Below are 18,978 nucleotides of genomic sequence, written 5' to 3' on the forward strand. Positions count from 1 at the left end.
GTATTTCCAGGTTTTCCATGGAGCAGAGAGTGAGTCAGTGCTACATATTCTCCCCTCACCCCCTCATGCTCCTAGCTTTCTTACATCTGGATTTCTGACATTATATAGGGTGTCCCCCCAGATGTACAAACACACCTTGAATAGTTATAAAGGCAGTGTTTATTAAAATACATTTCAGATTCAAAATTGAGCTATCAGCTGTTAAGAGTGTATACATTTTTTTGCGACACCCTGTAGACTCGACGTGGGAACGGGCATTTTTCGTATTTTCTTTCTTATACAAATAAATTTTGTAAACTTTAAAAAATCCTTTCGTGAGGGTATTTTATTACCGTCATATTTTATCTATACTTTTGGGTGGTTTGTTAAACATCTAGGCTCAAAAAGAATTTTAACAAATACTTGGTTTCTTGAAGGTGGGATGAAGGAGTAACTGGTTTCCTTGACCAGCCTATTGTCAGTTTTCCTTATTGCTGGGCGCGGATTTCAAATCTGTCCTCAGGGAAGCCGGTTCTCTCTACGTTTTGCTGAGAACTGGTCCCCGTGAGACAGGCTCCCGGTCGCCCGCACTGTTTGAGATGCCGGCCTCGGCGGTCACGCTGTAATCGCCTCTCCCTTGGCGTCCCCAGATCCTTAAGAGAGGCTGCAACGTGAATGACAGGGACGGCCTGACCGATATGACCCTTCTCCACTACACCTGCAAGTCCGGGGCGCACGGCATCGGTAAGTGTGGGGGCGTTGGCGCGGAGTCTGTGCGGGCCTCCGCCCGTCCCGGGGGCCCTGGCTCTGATGGGGGCGCAGTCACCCCCTTCTCTTCCCTTCCTCAAGGGGGTCTCAGTGGCCTGCTGGGTCCCAGCTCAGGTTCCCAGGCAACCCAGTCCCTCCAGCCCCAGCCTTTGGCCTAAGGTCTGTTCCGCATACATCACATGTGTTCATATTGTCCCAAATGGGTCTCCTTTGCTTTGCCATTGTATAAACCTGCCTCTGTTTTTTAACTGTTGTGATCGTTGTCTCTGTGTTTCAACAGTGATACAGTGCCTCTTAAACTATGGATGGCGAAGGATTCTGGTTGTTTTGTTTGTCCAAATCTATCATGGACTGATACTTTTGTAAAATAAAATAAAAATAAAATTATAATAGAAAAATGAAAGAAAGACATAAAATACAAGCCCAAATATTTTTCAAAAGGCATAAAATGACATTTCAATTAATATATTCATAAGAAATGATTACATAGGAAAAAAAAGAAAAAGGGTTATAAAAGTACAAACAAATTATAGTTTGGGGCTCCAGTGGTCCAGGGAGCGTACTCTGAGTAGCACTGGCCCAGCGCTTCATTTTTACTGGCTGCATAGTATTCCATTCTCTGGATGTGTCATAATTTATGTAACCGATTTCTCATTATTGTACTTTTAGGTTGTTTCAGAATTTTATTCACAATAAAAAGTGCTGTGATGAACATCTTTACAGCTAATGCTTAACCGTATCCCCGAGTATGTTTATTTTCTTAGACTAAATTCCTTGTAAGTGAAATTTTTGAGGTATAAGTATATGCAGTACATACTGTTTGCTTTGGCATTTTAAATGAGGTAGTGGATAGCCATCCTTTGGACCTTAAATTTGTACTGAAGAAAAATAATTTAGAAAACCTTCCTTAGGTGATGTTGATACAGCTGTAAAATTTGCAACTCAACTTATTGATCTGGGAGCAGACGTTAGTTTGCGGAGTCGCTGGACAAATATGAATGCTTTGCATTATGCTGCTTATTTTGATGTCCCTGAGCTTGTAAGAGTGATTTTGAAGACATCCAAACCAAAAGGCAAGTACATAAGATCGCCGTTAGATGTTACTAATTGAACATTTTATTAGTGGCATAAAAATGATAATTCAGAGATTTCCTTCTCATCTATCTTGTTCCATATGACCTCCTATCTAATTTTTTCAAAAATAGTTTTAAACTTTCTATAGTGAAGATTAATTACTATTCTTTCACAAAAAGGCTTAGTACAAAGAGATACAAAATAAAAAAGTGTTCTCTGGGTTTTCATATCTCTGCAGATTTTCCAGTATCACATAGATTTGATAAAGTGTAATTGGATCTTTGTGCTATATAATTCTTTTGTCCTGTTTGAGTAGCTAGAAATAGAGCAATAAAGCCTTCAGAGCTAAGCATTGAAATCACAGCGTATTTATTTTAGGTGGTGCTCAGTTCTGAAATTCTGTGAGTCTGTGAAAGGATAAATTTTTGTTTTTTGTGTTTTTATTTTGTCTTTCTATCTTGATGTTGATATCCTAAACTTGAACATCAGAATGTCAGGATTACAGCCCTAGTGTTTTGACTTTTCCTCTGGTCCTCTCAGGGGGTCAGTTTTCTTTTGAGAAAATTAAGAGAGTAAGTGCAGTAATATCAACCTTAAGTTAAAGGCAGTATATAGTGTTTCCCCCATTTTTAGAAGACTTGTTTTAGAGATTCAATAGATAAATTCCCCAGAATGTTTGTTTTTAACCTCTGCTTTGTATAAATGTCCATTTTCTCTTTAACTTTTACCTTTTTGCTTTTTGAATAGTGTTTGGAGGAATGCCTCTCTTGATAGCACAGCGTCTTTAATAACTCAGGAGAGTTTGTCTTGAGCACGTCTTGGGGTTTTAGTTGTAGGTAAGGCATGTGGAGCAGTGTGATTAGGTGAACACAAGATTAGCAGAACCAGAGATATATTAAATCCTTGTTATAGAAAACGTTCAAAATGGGATCCCCAAATCTGGAGGATTTCCTGTGCCTAAGTATAGGATCCTGATAATTTTATTGCAAATTATTTAAATGTCCTTAGAATTGCAAGATTTCTTTTCTTATTATGAAATCCAAATTCATTTGTTGAATAAAGTATTATGAATGAGTAGAATATGTAGATATTTATATTTTTAATTAGTCTTTAACTTCTTCCTGGTGTGAAAATTCTGCATTGTTTTGCGTACCATTTTTTTGTTTTTTGGTGAAGGGTCAGATACTAAATATTTTAGGCTGTTTACCGGTCTCTGTTGCAACTACCTGATTCTGCAGTTGTGGCATGAACTTAGCCATAGAGAATATATGAATGAATGTGTATGGCGGGGTTCCAATAAAACTTTGTTTACAAAAACAGATGGTGAGTTCAGTTGGGCCCATGGGCCATTGTTTTCTGGGCCTGACCTAAACCCTGCTACACCTTTGTAGTCGTCATGGCAAATAGATGAGAAGTTTAATGAGAGATTGTGTTAAGATAGTTGTCTCTGCTACAAACATGAATCATTGCCATTAATTTTTTAAAATATAGTTTAGTTTGTGATAGTTGGAAAACCAATGATAACATTAATCCATTTTATAATGAAATTTTATGATACTAAGAAAATAATTGGTTAGCCAGATTGTAATATGAACATTTTGTTTCATTGTGAAATGTTGCTTCCAGTGAGTTCTCAAAAATTGGCTAATAAAGCTCCTTCCTCCAGCCGTCCCCCCAAAACCCCTAGCCTATCCCCTTTTACATTATAATAGCTAAATTTAAATTTTAGTTAATATGCTGTGATGTTTGATTCCAGATGTGGACGCCACTTGCAGTGACTTTAATTTTGGAACAGCCCTGCACATTGCCGCTTATAACCTGTGTGCAGGCACCGTGAAGTGCTTATTGGAGCTTGGAGCAAATCCTGCATTTAGGGTAAGAGGTTAAATGAGAAGAATGAAAACATCTAACATTGTCGCCCAGTAAAGAGTTGAATCTAGATGTTGTTATTGAACTCTATGTTAGCAAATAATTTATATTTATGTGCCCCATATAAAGTGTGATGATGAAAAACTGTATCTCAAATACATGTAAGGCATAGTGGTGAATTTCAGTCCCTTTATGTTGATAAGCTCTACAAAACTGACTTTCATGCAGCAAATGAAAATACTCCCAAGTGTCATCGGCTTTGAGTTTAAGGATCTTTCATTTAGGCTTTTGATATATTTATAAAAGTTAAGTGTCAAATACAAAGGCATATATTAAAGTTATATTTCTGTATTCAATTATATTTTAAATTCTTTTGGAAAGAAATTTTTATTCCAGACAGTTTTTTTAAACGCACATCTAAGAGTGCAGTGAACATTTAAAAATCAAGTTCAAGGAAAAAATGTGTTTTTTCATGGTAATGTTACTGATTTACAAAGTTACCCCAGGGGATTGAATTTCATAATCTGCAGATCCTTCGGTATTCTGTTGTGTTCACAGAAGTGGCTCTCAGTGTCTTTTCCCTTGTGCTAGTGACAGTGACTTGCTCTGGCCGGGGTTCTTAACTGGGCCTGGGCCTGCCCTTGAAGGCGCAGGGGTGGGACATGTTTGAAGACGCCCCTTCTCTCCTTTCCTCCCCTCCCTGGTTTCCTTTCTGCCCCCTCTCCCCGCTTCTTTGTCACCTTTCTTTCCGTTTAACCACATCAGTTAGTTAATCAGCCCCTCCCTCCTCTATGGTTATTGGGCCCCGGGAGAAAACAGCAGTAACTACGGCCAAAGCCTTTGTCTTCGAAGAGAATGCAGTCAGAGGGGAGCGCGGCGGGCCGTCAGTTTCGCTGTGTTGAGTTGAGTGGTAGAGGGGCGGTGGGGTGCGCACAGAGGGCCCCCTAGGAGGGGCGTCTGTCCACGGCTTCCCGGCAGAGGTGGCGTTGGGTACTCAAACGTAGTTAAGAATTAATTCGGTACATATAGGAGGGAGGTAGGAGACGCAATTTAGGCAGACACAGTAGCTCGAGCCTAGGAGATACATTTGACGTGGGTCAGAACCTCATTGTCCTGGGGGCTTAGTGCTTAAGGGCTATTCTCCGGCCCCCTTTTTCGTTCCCCCTCTAAGGGGGTCTCACCCTAACCCACATGACCAGCAACGTGCCAGGGGGAGAAAGGTCAGGGGTGGGTCTGAACCCCAGACCAGCAATACTCAAGGTCAGGGGGCCTAAACCACATGACCAGAGATATGCTGGGGGAGGAAAGGTCACCCTGGGGGCCAGGATCTTGTTTTTCCAGTTTTGCCTCTTGCTAGGTACCCGGGGCTCTCTGCCCTGGTGACATTCTTCTATACATGGCCCATGGTCCTTGCTCTGCTCAGGTTTATCTAACTGCTTACCACACAGCGAGATATATCACTGAGGTAAATTACCAATCCAGGCCAGAAATAATAATAGATTACCATATTTTGAAGTTTAGTACGTAAGAAAAAAAAATCAGGCAACTTGTGGGTCAGCAGCAGCCCTTGCGTCCTGCTCTGATAACCACGGTTTTAGGAAAAAATGGGATTCTGTAATCAATCCTGAACAAGCCTCCTTATGTTAGCCTGACATAATCATTGTTATTTGTTTTAATATTTTTCTTAACGGAAGTTTTAGTTGATAAATTTTATAGGAATTAAAATAAGTATGTGACTTACTCTAGAAAGGACTTAACAGAAATATGAAATAAAAATATTCATTGTAAGTATAGCTTATAACTTATCAGTACAGATATTTAGTTTTAAAATTTTCCATCTTTTTTCTTTTTATTAAATTTACTGGGGTCGCCTTGGTTAGTAAGAGTATATAGGTTTCAAGTGTACATTTCTATGATCCATGATCTTCACATTGCATCGTGTGCCCACCCCCCAAAGTCAAACCTCCTTTCCTCACCATGTCACTGGCCCCCGTTGCCCTTTGCTAACCCTCCCAACACCCTTCCCTTAGAGGAAGCAAGCATACAGGGCGGGGGGGCCCTGGTCCTTGGCCTTCAGGCTTTTTCTCTCTGGCTGGTGGGAATCCTAGGGGAGGTCTCAGGGGAGGGACTTAACAGAATATTCATTAGCTTCCCATTTGTGTCCTTCAATTTGTTGATTCATCAAAATGTGCGTATCAAGGGGTCAGGGTTATTTTCTGGTTAGTTTCATTTTTAAAGAATGTTATGGAAGAGGGACCGGACCGAGGCCAGTCTGCCCGGGAGGGTCTGGGATGTGTAAACTTTACTCCTAAGTGGCCTTGGTCAGGGAAGATAAAATCTCGTGATCCATTAGCTGGCTGTAAATTGCTCAGATTGTTTGGCCTTGGTTAATTATTTTATCTCAGCCTCCCTTATCCCACTTGTCAAGGAATTTCCCTGGCTGCTTACTACCCTGCCTCATTTTCACTTAGGACCAAACTGACGCAAATTTTAAACAAAAAATTGCATTTGTAAACTTATCTTCACCATATGGGTCATTTGAAGGGAATTAATCAGTGGAGAATAGAGAAAAAAGTTTCTCCGCCAAAGGATCTCAGTTCCTCTTGTTTAAAGGAGATTACAACGTGGAATGTTTCTCGTAAGTTCTAAGTCCTGGCTAGGGGGCTTAGAGGAAAGAACTCGTTCAGGGGAAACCTAGCGTGGAGTCTGGTGGGCTCGGCCTGGATTATAAGGTCCTCTCTCCAGTGACTTTGAGCAAGTCATCAGTGTCTCCTGGCCTAACTTCCCTCACGCGCAAACTAGAAATGTCAGTAATGTTTTACTTGGTTAGTTGGTGATTGTCTCTCCTACGACAAGTTCTCCTACAATAAATTCTTAACAGGCAAAGATTTTTAGCTGTTTTAGTCACAAATGTTTTCTTGGTGTGGGAACCACGTGAGGTAATTTACACGACAGGGTTTTTCATGAATAAACACCGTCCAGGTGCCAGTGGGCTAGTACCTGGCCCGTTTCCTCTCGTTGCAGGATGAGCCCTGGGACACAGTCTCTCCTTCGTAGCGAGAACAGGGCCGTGTTCTTGATTCAGAGCCCACATTTGAAAAGTGTGGGAACCATATGCAGCTCCTATTCCTGAAATCTGAGTCACCCCGGGAGTGGGCGGGAGGGGCTGAGGCCGCAGAACCCAGGTGGCAGCTGTGGGGTAGTGGAGGGGGTTGGGCATCCGGTCAGTGCTGCGACTGTCCCCAACCTGCCTCCTCTGACGGGTGCAGCAGGCGGGCTGTGACCCATGCCTGAGACCGCTCCTCCCCGAGCCCGGAGCGCTCCTGCTCTGCAGCCAGCCCGCTGCTGCCCGCGTGTCCCCCTGGGCCCCTGCGTCGCCGTTTCTCAGCAGCCACCTCTGTCCCGTGTCCCGTCCCCTTCCCTGCGCGGCCACTTTTGCCATTCACGCGCCGTGTGTTTTCCTTGTTGGGCTGTTTTCAGTCTCTCCCCCACCGGAACGTGCTCTTGGAGGGCAGGGCTTGTTGTTTTCTCTACGTGGTGCCTTTAGCACTTAGAATGGTGCTCGGCATGGAGTGGATGTTAACGTTTTTTTAAAAAAATATATATTTTATACGACTGTGTAGAGCTCACGTAGGCGTGAAGGGAACATTTTCTCTCTGTTTGCAGAATGACAGAGGGGAGGTGCCTGCTGACGTGGTCCCCGACCCCGTGGAAATGCCGCTGGAGATGGCCGACGCCGCGGCCACGGCCAAGGAGATCAAGCAGATGCTGCTGGACGCGCTGCCCCTGCCGTGCGACGTGCCCAGGCCCGGGCTTCCGAGCGACGACCGGGCCGCTAGCAAGGCCGTGCTGACGTCAGTCGGCCTGAAGCTGGGGGACCGCGTAGTCATTGCAGGACAGAAGGTACAGTAGCTGCGGCGTCTGAGGCGGCATCCGTGGTCACTGTGTCCGTGGTCAGTGTGTCCGTGGCCACCGTGTCCGTGGTCACCGTGTCCGTGGTCACTGTGTCCGTGGTCAGTGTGTCCGTGGCCACCGTGTCCGTGGTCACCGTGTCCGTGGTCAGTGTGTCCGTGGTCACTGTCCCCATGTCACTGTCCGTGGTCACTGTGTCTGTGGTCAGTGTGTCCGTGGTCACTGTGTCCGTGGTCACTGTGTCCGTGGTCACTGTGTCCGTGGTCACTGTGTCTGTGGTCAGTGTGTCCGTGGTCACTGTGTCTGTGGTCACTGTGTCCGTGGTCAGTGTGTCCGTGGTCACTGTGTCCGTGGTCAGTGTGTCCGTGGTCACTGTGTCCGTGGTCACTGTGTCCGTGGTCACTGTGTGCCAAGGGTGCATCCACCGTGGTCGGTTTTGAGTCATTACAAAAGTTCACTATGTAGGTGGAAAGGTCCTTGATGGGAAACGTGAGCCGGAGATGCACACTTACCATGAGGCGTGACACAGGAGTACGAGCTGTTGGCACTTAATAAAGCCGACGCCCTCACGTGCATGGAAATGAGTGACTGTGGGGGAGCTGTTGAGGGCCTGAGGGCCTGAGCGGGCCTGGGGGCTTTCCTTGCGGCCCCTGCCCTCCTGCAGCTGCTTCACAGGAGTGGGGCACAGGGGACCTCGCTGTTCAGGCGTCCGGCTTTGAGATCCCACAAGGAGCGGAACCTTAGATCCAATTTTAACCTGATAATAAAAATGCATGTGGTAAGGAGGACACCACCCCTACCCACCCCGTTGACGACACTCCGGGACCTCAGTTTCCTTTGGCATTCACTTGTGGCCATTCTTTTTCTAATACCTCGTATGGGAGGGTTTTTATTTAGCATCTGGGGGTCATGGAGCATGTAACGGAATCCCTGCTCGGATGCTGAATTTTCTGATGTAGTTACATCTAAACATTTGGGTAGGCTTGTGGGGGCGGGAGATGCACGTCTCTCAGGAAACACTGAAAGTTGGAAGCTTGATTTACTGAGAGATTGCTTCAAAAAGGATGCTAAGCTGCAAGCAAACTGTTAGGCTGAGAGTGATCTTCACCGGCTTCCGATAGGAAACATTCCCGGACATTGGTGGGTTTTTTCATTGTCCTGTCTGTGAGCTAACGCCTCGGGCTTTCGGATGCAGAGCATTGGTTTCGCTTAGGATTGACTTTCAGCTTCTCTAGGGCCCCTGTCCTGTGCCTGAGAATGTACTTTGAGAAGAGCTGTCCTCTTATTTTATTTTCTCTTTTGGATAATTGAAAGCGACACAAAAGTAGAAACACATAATGAACACGCATATAACTTCTTTCCAATCTGTACTCCTTTTGTATTTCTCACCTGTTTCATTGTCTGGGGTGCATAGAAATGGTGAGAGCCAACATCCTTGCCCTATTCCCAGTCTTACGGGGAAAACACTCAGTCTTTCATTATTAAGTATGAAATTGTCAGCTGTAGATTTTGTATAGATGCCTTTTATTAAGTTGAGGAAGTTGCCATCTGTTCCTAGTTTGCTGGGAGTTTAAAAAAAAAATTATTATTATCACCAAAGGATGTTGACATTTGCTACAGGCTTTTATTTATGTTTCCACATGTCAAGAGGACAAGGTTCCTGTCACCCTTTAGTCTGTGGACATGATGAATTATATTAATTCTCACATGTGGAACCAGCCTTTCATTCTCACAATAAGCCTCATTTAGTCATGATGTGTTATCCTTTCTGTATGTTGCTGGCTTTAATTTGCTATTATTTTGTTGAGGAATCTTGTATCTGTGTTCATGAGAGGTATCAGTCTGTAGTGTTCTTGTAATGTCCTTGGCTGGCTTTGGTGTCAAGGTAGTGCTGGCTTCATAAGATGAGTTGGGAATTGGTCCCTCTATTTTTGTATTCTGGAAGAATTTATATTGAACTGGTAGTGTTCCTTAAGTTCTTTGGTAGAATGCACCTGTGAGTGAGTCCTCTTGGGACTGAAATTTTTGCGTGTGAAGACTTTAGACTGCAAATTCGATACAGGTGTGAGTTTTGACAGTTTGTATCTTTGAAAGGAACTAGAATATTTCATTTCATTTGTCAAATTTATAGGCATAGAACTATTCATAGTATTTTCTTACTATTGTTTAAATGACCAAAGGAATGTAATAATGTCCCTCTTTCACTTGAGATGCTTGTAGTTTGTGTTGTCTTTTTATCCCCCCCCTTGTTCTCCAACTGAGAGTTTAATCTTAAATATTCTTCCAAAGAACCAGCTTTTGGTTTCATTGATTTTTCTCTATTGTTTTTCTGTTCTTAATTACTTAACTGTATTATTTCCCTCCTTTTGCTTGCTGTAGGTCTTCACTTTCTAGTTTCTTAAGGTGGAAGTTCATATCATTGATTTGAGACCTTTCCTAATGGAAGCATTTTAATACTATAAATTTCCCTCTTAGCACTGCTTTTGCTGCATCCCATATGTTTTTTGTTTTTAAAAAATATATCTTTATTGATTTCAGAGAGAGGAAGGGAGAGGGAGAGAGAGAGAGAAACATCAATGATGAGAGAGTCATCATTGATCGGCCGCCTTGTGCATGCCCACAACTGGGGATCGAGCCCGCAACCGGGGCATGTGCCCCAACTGGGAATCAAACCATGATCTGGATCCTAGGTCGATGATCAACCACTGACCCACACCCAACCGGGCTGCATCCCATATGTCTTAATCTGTTGTGTTATCATTTTCATTCAATTTGAAATATTTTCTGATTTCCTTGTCACGAACAGTAATTTAGAAGGATATTGTTTAATTTTCAGATATTTGAAGATTTTTCATACATCTTTCTGTTAATGGTTTTTGGTTTAATTCCATATAGTCTAAGAACATATTTTATATGATTTCTATTCTTTTACATTTGTATCCTGCTTTTTTGGGTGTAGTGTTTTATACATGTCAGTTACATCAAGTTTGCTTAGGTTTTTTTTTTTTTATATTCTTACTGATTTCCTGCCTACTTGCCCTGTTGATTACCAGGAGGTATTTTGTAGTCTCTGACTATAATTGTGGGTTTGTCTGTTTCTCTTTTCAGTTCTATCAGTTTTTACTTAGTATGTTTCGAAGCTCAGTTGTTAGGTGCATACAGATTTAGGACTTTATGTCTTCTTGGTGAATCGACCCATTTATCATTATTTAATATCTTTTTTAATCCCTGGTAATTTCCTTGTTCTGAATTCTACTTTGAGACAATGGTTTTTCCTTTTTTTTTTTTTTAACTTCTGTGGTAAAGTTGCAAGAGTAAGATACTCAGAATTACTAGTAATACTCAAAAGTTATTCTAATTTATATTTTCTTTAGGTTGGAACATTAAGATTTTGTGGAACGACTGAATTTGCAAGTGGGCAGTGGGCTGGCATTGAGCTGGATGAACCAGAAGGAAAAAACAATGGAAGTGTTGGGAAAGTCCAGTACTTTAAATGTGCCCCCAAATATGGTAAGGAAGAGCCTGTCTAACTTAATGATAATTAAGTTAAAATTATCAAATTTTTACTCTTTTACTGTTTGAAAATAAAACTACCCCCCCCCCCCGCCCATCCTAGTTGCTTACCTAGTAAATGAAGGGGCTGCTTTTTCTTGCTGTGAGCAGTGCAGGAACTGGGAGACGGTGCCTCACCAGGAGTACACCCAGCTCTTTAGACTCCCTAAAATCCTGCTTGTGCTTGTGTCATGACTGAGTGGAGGACTTTATTATCAGGGAGATACGGAACTCTGGAGGTTGAAAACTTGAAAGTTGGGAAAGCAAGTGAGGCCAACTTTATTTCTGTACTCCTGAGCTGGGGTGGTTCTCTTTCTGACAAATGATTGTTTAATTAAATTCATATTCTCTTTCTCTCCGTCTGTCTCTCACACACGGACAAACACGCAATTCTTGACACACTAATTTCAGTTTGTCACTTACTATGTTGTGAATATTTTTCCTTGCCATAAAATACTCTTCTAGAGCATTCATTTCCCTGGTTGTAGGATATTTCATCTTACGGCCTCGTGGGGAGGCAATATGGTGTATTGCTGAAGAGTGTGGGCTTTGGAGTCCGAGTGCTTGGGTGTGAATCAGCTGCCCTACCTACCAGCTATGTGACCTTTTTTCTCTTCTTGTGCCTCAGTTTATCTTCTATAAAATGGGGATAACAGTACCCCAAGAATTCACATGAGGATTAAATATGTTGATGAATATATAAATCACCTAGAATAGTGCTTGATTCCCTGTAAGCACTAAAAAAATGTTAGCTATTTGCTAGCTGTTACAAATTTATCAAAAGGACCAGTTTCCTTTTGTCATACACTTAAGATGGAGCCTCATTTGTTTGGGCTATTATTAATTTTTTTAATTTATAAAAATGTTTATTGTATAAGATTTAAAAAACATAAAAAAGGAGAAAGAAGAAGAAAATTATGTGTATATTTTTTCCGTTTAACTTTTTCACAAAATTTGGATTATATATAGTTATATATTCTGTACTTTTTCTTGACAGCCAATATGATTTCCCTAAATCTTTAAATATTGTGATTTTTACATCTCTATTTCCTTTGATTATTTTCTAATTTGATGGGTGAAAATTTCTGTGTTTGAATTCATATTTCTCTGATTGTTTTGAAATAAAACATTTAAATATTTTAGTATTTTTTGTGTTACCTTGGCAATTGCCAAGAAATATTCATATTATTTGTCCATTAAAAATTTGAGATATTAGTGGTTTTTAAAACCGTAAATTTTTTAAAATACATATTTAGGATATTAAGCCCTTATATTTATTACAGATATTTTGTTCAGTTTGTCATTTGCCTTTGAACTTCACGCACAGTGTTTTTGAACATATAATTTTATGTAGTTAAGATTTTTTCCTTTATAATTTCTTACATTGCTTTCAAGCTTAGATAGGTCTTCCTAATCCAATCATTAGTTATGATTTATATATATTATTCTTTTGAATATTTTAATTTTTAAAAACTCTGTTACTTAACCCATTTGGAATTTATTTGGTTAGTTGTGAGAGATTAAGAATTTAATTTTAATTTTCCTCTATTAGCTAATTTTGGCAACTGTCAGGCAGACCAAAGGCAAGATCCAAACCATTAACAACACACATGGCAAATGTAAATCAGATGGCTGGGAAGTGCTTATATTGTAACAGGATGCATGTGGGCTCCCCAAATTTCATCATCCGTAGGAGAGGCAGCTTGATTAGGACAAAGCTGGATACCCCCACGACCCTTGCCTCTGTCTTCCTTTACAAACTTAAAGGCAAGTTGGGGGCAAGAATCATGTGTTGGGTTATGTGAAAGAACGGGGGTAGTCCTCCTGCTGAGCCAGCTTGGTATTCTGAGCCAGGCCAATGCTAGACTATTTGAGGTGCGGGGCAGGAGAGGCAGGGGGCCGGAACGGTGGGAATCCCCTGGTCAGACAGAAGTCAAAGAATTGGCCTCTTTCCAGCAACATTTTTTTTCTCTCTTTCTAAATCTATCATTTTCTCTTTGACTTCAGTCTCCTTTATTATAAGTTCTTATAAAGGCTGTAGTCTGTTTCTGGATTGTTTCGTTCCACTGATCTGTTCATTCTAGCACATATTAGATTTTTTAAATTGTAGAAATTTTATAATTTTTAGACTTTTTTGTTTTGTTTTTTTGTTTGTAGAATAGTTTTAGGTTCACAGCAAACTGAGAAGAAGGTACAGAGACTTCCTGTATACCCCTTGCTCCCGTACATGCGTAGCTTCCCCGTCACCGACACCCCTTCACCAGAGGGTACATTTTTTACAACTGGTGAACCTACATCGACACATCACACTCATTAAGTCTAGGTCTACCTGTATGTGCCACAGTTTATCCATTCACCTCCTGAAGGATATCTCAGTTGTTTCTAAGTTTTAGCAATCATGGAAATTTTATAATTTACATAATTTAAATTATAAAACTTTATAATTTTATAATTTTACATTCTAATATTGGTAAAATTTTTTTAAATGTCTTTTAATAATCACCAAGGTGAATACATGTACCTAATTTAATAAGTCAAATTGTTCTTGTAATGTTTATTAATAACAACAGCTAAACCCTCTCTTGGCTTGCCCTTCCCTGACCCTGAGGCCTGCTCTTTAGAGATGAGAACTTTTCAACTCCTTTAACTGTATCTTCTGATATTAATATTCACATTTGAAAATGATCTATGTGAAGCGTTCTTGATTTTTCCAATTTTAGATATCTTTTGACTTTGTACTACGCAGAGAAAGATTTGGTGCTGGTACTATTCTAAGTCAGTTTCTTTTGTTTCCTTTTTTGTTTTGGTGGAGCACATTCTTCAGTATCTTTTTGACAAAGGGCTCATCAGAACTAAATATTTGAGAACTTTTATTCTAAAACTATGTTTGTTTCTACCCTCACACTTCACATGATAGTTTGGGAGGGTAAGGAATGTTCGGTTGGCATTCATACTCTCTCAGTATTTTGTAGGCAATACTCGATTATCTGATGTAGTTTGGCAGACTTTTTCCGTGAAGGGGCCAGATAGTAAATATTTTAGGCTTTATGGCCCATAGCCTCTTGTTGCAGCTACTCAGCTCTCCTGCTGTAGTGAATGCGTAGCCTAGACAATATGTGAACAAGTGGGAGTGGCCGTGCTCCAACTCAGCTTTACAAAAATAGGCCTCGGGCAGGGCAGGACGTGGCTCTCCTGCCTCTTTCGCCAGCTGCTAATCTTGAGCTTCCCGTGTTGCTGTTTAGAACTTTCAGAGCCTTTCTGTCTTCTGTGTTTGACCTTCCCCCCTCTCTTTAGGAGCTTCTTTGGAAGCTTTTAGTATTTTTTCTTTTTGTCATTGTCTTTTTTCTTTAGAGTGTATACCACTTTTATTCCTTATTAATATTTTAGTGGAGTTTTGGGGGAAATTGGAGTTAAATATACACGTTAAGCACATCTATTTTAGTGGAGTTTTGGGAGGAACTGTAGTTAAACAAATGGGCCACGTTTCTCTGGAAATGTATTACCCTTCTATTTAAAAATAATTCTTCCTTATGTGTTTATTTTTACTTAACCTTACAATTCTATATCAAGATCTGAGAAAAATCCCCATAGTCTGATTAGTATGAGTACTGAATGGGAAGGTTAGCCCACATACCGTGTACACTTTGGGTTTTGGTGGTATCCAGTCATTGCTTTAAATATAGTTTTGATTCTTCCACATGATTTGGTTAATTAAAAAAGCAACCACCAAGAAGATGAGATTTTATATGTTACAGAAGCCTTTTAAAGCTATATAATCATATATTTAATTATTTTATTGAAACAAATAAACTTTATCACATGGAATTTTTCTTGTAAGACTTTGAAAGAAAAACCACATAATTTTTTAAAAATTCATTGAACATTATTGTTATTGATATAAATTTGAAAAATAATAGTCTGCTCTCATAAGTATGTTTTAGTTTCCAGTTTTCTACAATCCCCTTTATATCCACATTATAATTTTTCACAGATGTAATCATAAGGTAATCAAACATGTAATTTATTTTCTTTTCATATTTCTACATAGTCTATTGTTTTACTTATGAATGGTGATACTGTACTTCATAGATATACTTCATTCATTCATCCTATTGCCCAAAATTGTTTTTCCTACTTATAAATAATATTGCAATGATGACATATGCAGGTATATAGTCTGTTCTTCCTATTTGGATTATTTTCTCATGATTAATTTTCAGAATGGGTCATAGTAGGAAACTAGAAATTGTTTTGGCTCTTGAAATCTGTCTTTTCCTCATACTATACAAATGTAACCTTGTAACTTTTGGACATACCTCTAACTATTTCCTTATAATAAATGCAATAAAGTGGATTAAGTCAGAATTGTTATGTTTCAGTAACATTGTACTAATTTATATTCCCAGAGTATAAAACAGTTATTTTTCCCAACTCTGGGCAACACCGAATGGAATCACCATCAGGGGCTTGTGTGTGTGTGTGTGTGTGTGTGTGTGTGTATTTGGCAAAGAAAACAATAGAAAGTCAAGGAAAATCGGATAGGTGGGAGACAGAAGAGAGAGCATTGTGGGTAAATCAAAGAGGTAGGACCATCCGGGTAAGGTATTGTAGAATCCAGGGGAGGAAAGAGTTTGATCAGCAGGAAAGTATCATAGTTGGCACTTGCCATACTTGTGAGCTATTAACAAAGCTCTTTTTGTAGAGCCTTTAACATTTCTATAATCCTATTTTAAAACTAAGTTGTTTGTAATATATTAGATTTTACTCATGTCTTCGTTAGGTTATAAACACTCAATGGAAGAGTATACTATACATATTAGGACTTTATTTTCTTTGTGAATATTAGGACTTTACTTTCTTTATAAAAATATCTTAGCCAGATAATCTTGGTATTTATAGTCTGTATCCACTATCTGTAATGTCCATACGTACTTACCGATACTGGGTATTTTTTTTGCCTGGATAAACTCCTTTTCAAAGGGAATTCTGTGCTTCCAGCCGCTCACATCGCACCCCTTCCCGTGGCCCTGGGTGCCTCTTTCCCCAGCACACACCGTCTTGTTTCTGATCGGCAGGAGCCGAGGGCTAGGCATTTAGGGAAGATTATATTTTACACTGAAAGGATTTTTTTTATCTCCCTGTATGTGTAAGGCACTGTGGTTCGGTACAGTGGGCGAATGCAGAGATGAGTAATATTGAATGTTGTCTTCTAAAGCTGTACTGGCTTGAAGAGAGAGAAAACGTGGACCTAAAAACCTTTAATATGCGAAAAATTTAAGTCTGAAAGGAGGTAGGGATGAAGTGACACGAGTAGTTTTTATATTATATAGTGCACTATGTGTCAGTAGCTTAATCAGAAATAATTATAATGGAAACGTGCTACCTTGACTCATTTCTCTTTCCCTTGTATGTATTTCACTGAATGTCTGATCATGTGTCTTATACGGGATTCTTAAATGATCGTGTCTGTTGTCAGTCTTGACAACTGGGTTGTAAACTCTTTGAGGGCACATGCTGTGTCTGTCTGTCTGTCACTGCAGGACACCTAGTAGGAGCTAAATAAGAACTTAAAATTTTTTATTACCAAGTAGTTGTACCGGCCTCTTTATCTGAAATGCTTTTAACCGTTTAACACCAAAATCCGACCTTCTCCCGCAGGCATTTTTGCACCGCTTTCAAAGATAAGCAAAGCCAAAGATCGCAAGAAGGGCACGGCCCGCTCGCCTTCTGCCAAGGCCGCGCCGCTCACCAGGCCCCAGAAAGTCGAGGTGGCTCACGTAACGTCGAAAGTGAATACGGGTAGGCCAAACCGGAGCGTTACAGCTCTTCTTCAGCATCCTAGCTTTATTTGTGGAATGCCTTATATTTAGGTAGCTTCGCACATTTTTTGCCACTTAACTGTGAAACCCGAATCTAATAAAACCTGCCTCTTAACATGTTTTTTCCATCTCCGTCATAGTTTATGATTTCAGTTCCTGGCGAGGATTTCCGATCTGTTCCTTCCTTTCCTTCCTACTATCTCCATGCCTTTATCAACCCCAAATCTAACCTCAAAGCTAGATTTTATACCTCTAATAAATCTCTACACAACTAGCTTTATGTTGATCACCTATTCAAGAATTTTAGTGATTTGTTTTTTAACCAGAAAACTGCCCACTCTTGGAGCTGGCAGTCAGAGCCTGTGCTCCGTTTGATGGAGCCTGACTGCTGCTGCAGTTGAGTGTGGTCTGTCACATCGCACCGTCTCTTCCCTGGATACTCTGCCTCATGCTGGTTCCTGAGGGCAGTCATTTGACTTCTGCCTTTTGAGGTCCCAGCCATTCTTTACTTGCTCTCTCAGATCCTGTTTCTCCATGAAAACTCCCCCGATGACCCCAGATCACTTTTATCTCTTCATTCCCTAACCTCTCCACACCTTTATTCCCACCACCTGACTGTTCTTTGTTATCTTGGGTTTTGTCCTCTGACTCCTTTACTTGGGCAGATCTTTTATTCTCTCAGCAAAATAGGGAATTTTAAATGGACTGTGAGAGTATTTGGTATTTTTGTGTGCACCGTAGCACATAGCACAAAACAGGAGCTTGCTGCATACTTGCCAACTCGTTACTACTTGACACAGAAAAGGCTTTTCTGCTGGGGTTAAAGGATTCTGTCCAGGAATTTGGTTGGTTCTATAGAATTGAAACAGGAGCCTTAATAAGGTAGAATGTTACTTTTGAGCTTTTTTTAAAGTGAGGTTTTTTTGTGGGAGTTGGATGTATTGAGAGTGGGGTAGTCAGTTTTAAAATTCCGGTGGCAAAGAGTAGAGTATTTTTTAAAAACTATCTCGTTTAAATGAGTAATTGTTACCATTATTTGTAAAAGTTTGTTACCCCAAATTCACGATCTAACTAGAGAATCATTCTGCTATAATGAGTTTGCATGCACACACCAGGGAAATGCTGTAAATCGTTTGCAGGCCCCGGCGAGTGTGCAGCAGTCCTGTCTCGGCCGCGTTAGGTTTGCTTTACCTGCTCGCACTGTGCGGACACACTGATGCGTGCATTAAGTGTCACACAATTCAGTAGCCGTGTTGCAAATGCTTTATAGTGTTTAGAATTCCTTAATGGAGTGCTAAACAGAATTAAAAGATTCTTTAGTGATTTTGGGGGAAAGTGGGCTAGGAATGCAGTCTTTTCTTTTCCCTTTAAATAATGAATTATTGGCCTCTGCTGTCTGTGAATTTATTATCCAACATGTTTTCAGAAGTGGGTAAGATTTAGGTAACGAGAGGTATCTGTACGTGAAAAAGTTGTGTTTAACCTTAAATAAAGTTCTTTCTTGCTGAACATATTTTGCTTCTGTGTTCTAGGGTTAATGCCGCCAAAAAGAGACAGTGCTTCGGAATCAACGCTTTCGTTACCTGTTGGTGAGGAACTGAAAACTGTAACAGACAAAGATGGTAATATATCTTATAGCTTCTGCTCTCAAAATTACATTTCATGATGGAACTTTAAGATAATATAATGCTATAGCTTCTATGGGGACTACATTTTAAAGTGTTTCAGGGAAAAGTCATTACAGTAAAAATTTATCCTTGAAAATCCCCTGAGCAGCTCGTAATAAAGTATGTATATGTTTTTATATAAAATCCGGTACTGTGATTCTTATGTACACTTAAATAAGAGAACTACCGGGCTATATTAAGAGAGTAAAAGGAAATTACATAGTGTAGATGGCTTGATAAAATATTTAAAGTTGCTTTTAGCTATCAAATCATCGGGTGAATAGAGCATGAACAGAAAATTCGGAAGTATTTCTGTTTGCCTCCAGGTTAACTCAAAA

General features: G+C 40.3%; 1 protein-coding gene across 5 annotated transcripts in view; it reads left to right on the forward strand.

The window, feature by feature from the left end:
* CLIP4 (CAP-Gly domain containing linker protein family member 4) overlaps positions 1–18,978 on the forward strand; it is a 47,851-nt gene that overhangs the window by 12,116 nt on the left and 16,757 nt on the right. For 4 of the 5 annotated variants that reach the window (XM_081156592.1, XM_081156590.1, XM_081156589.1 and 1 more), the window contains exons 4-10: positions 630–723; positions 1,659–1,820; positions 3,578–3,696; positions 7,357–7,593; positions 10,977–11,112; positions 16,813–16,953; positions 18,506–18,595. In XM_081156592.1, the coding sequence (XP_081012718.1) occupies positions 630–723; positions 1,659–1,820; positions 3,578–3,696; positions 7,357–7,593; positions 10,977–11,112; positions 16,813–16,953; positions 18,506–18,595 (979 nt within the window). The remainder of the gene's footprint in view (positions 1–629; positions 724–1,658; positions 1,821–3,577; positions 3,697–7,356; positions 7,594–10,976; positions 11,113–16,812; positions 16,954–18,505; positions 18,596–18,978) is intronic. The other variant, XM_081156593.1, reaches the window with a different exon arrangement.

Source organism: Miniopterus schreibersii, assembly GCF_964146895.1.
Source record: "Miniopterus schreibersii genome assembly, chromosome: 13".
NCBI classification, from domain to species: domain Eukaryota; kingdom Metazoa; phylum Chordata; class Mammalia; order Chiroptera; family Miniopteridae; genus Miniopterus; species Miniopterus schreibersii.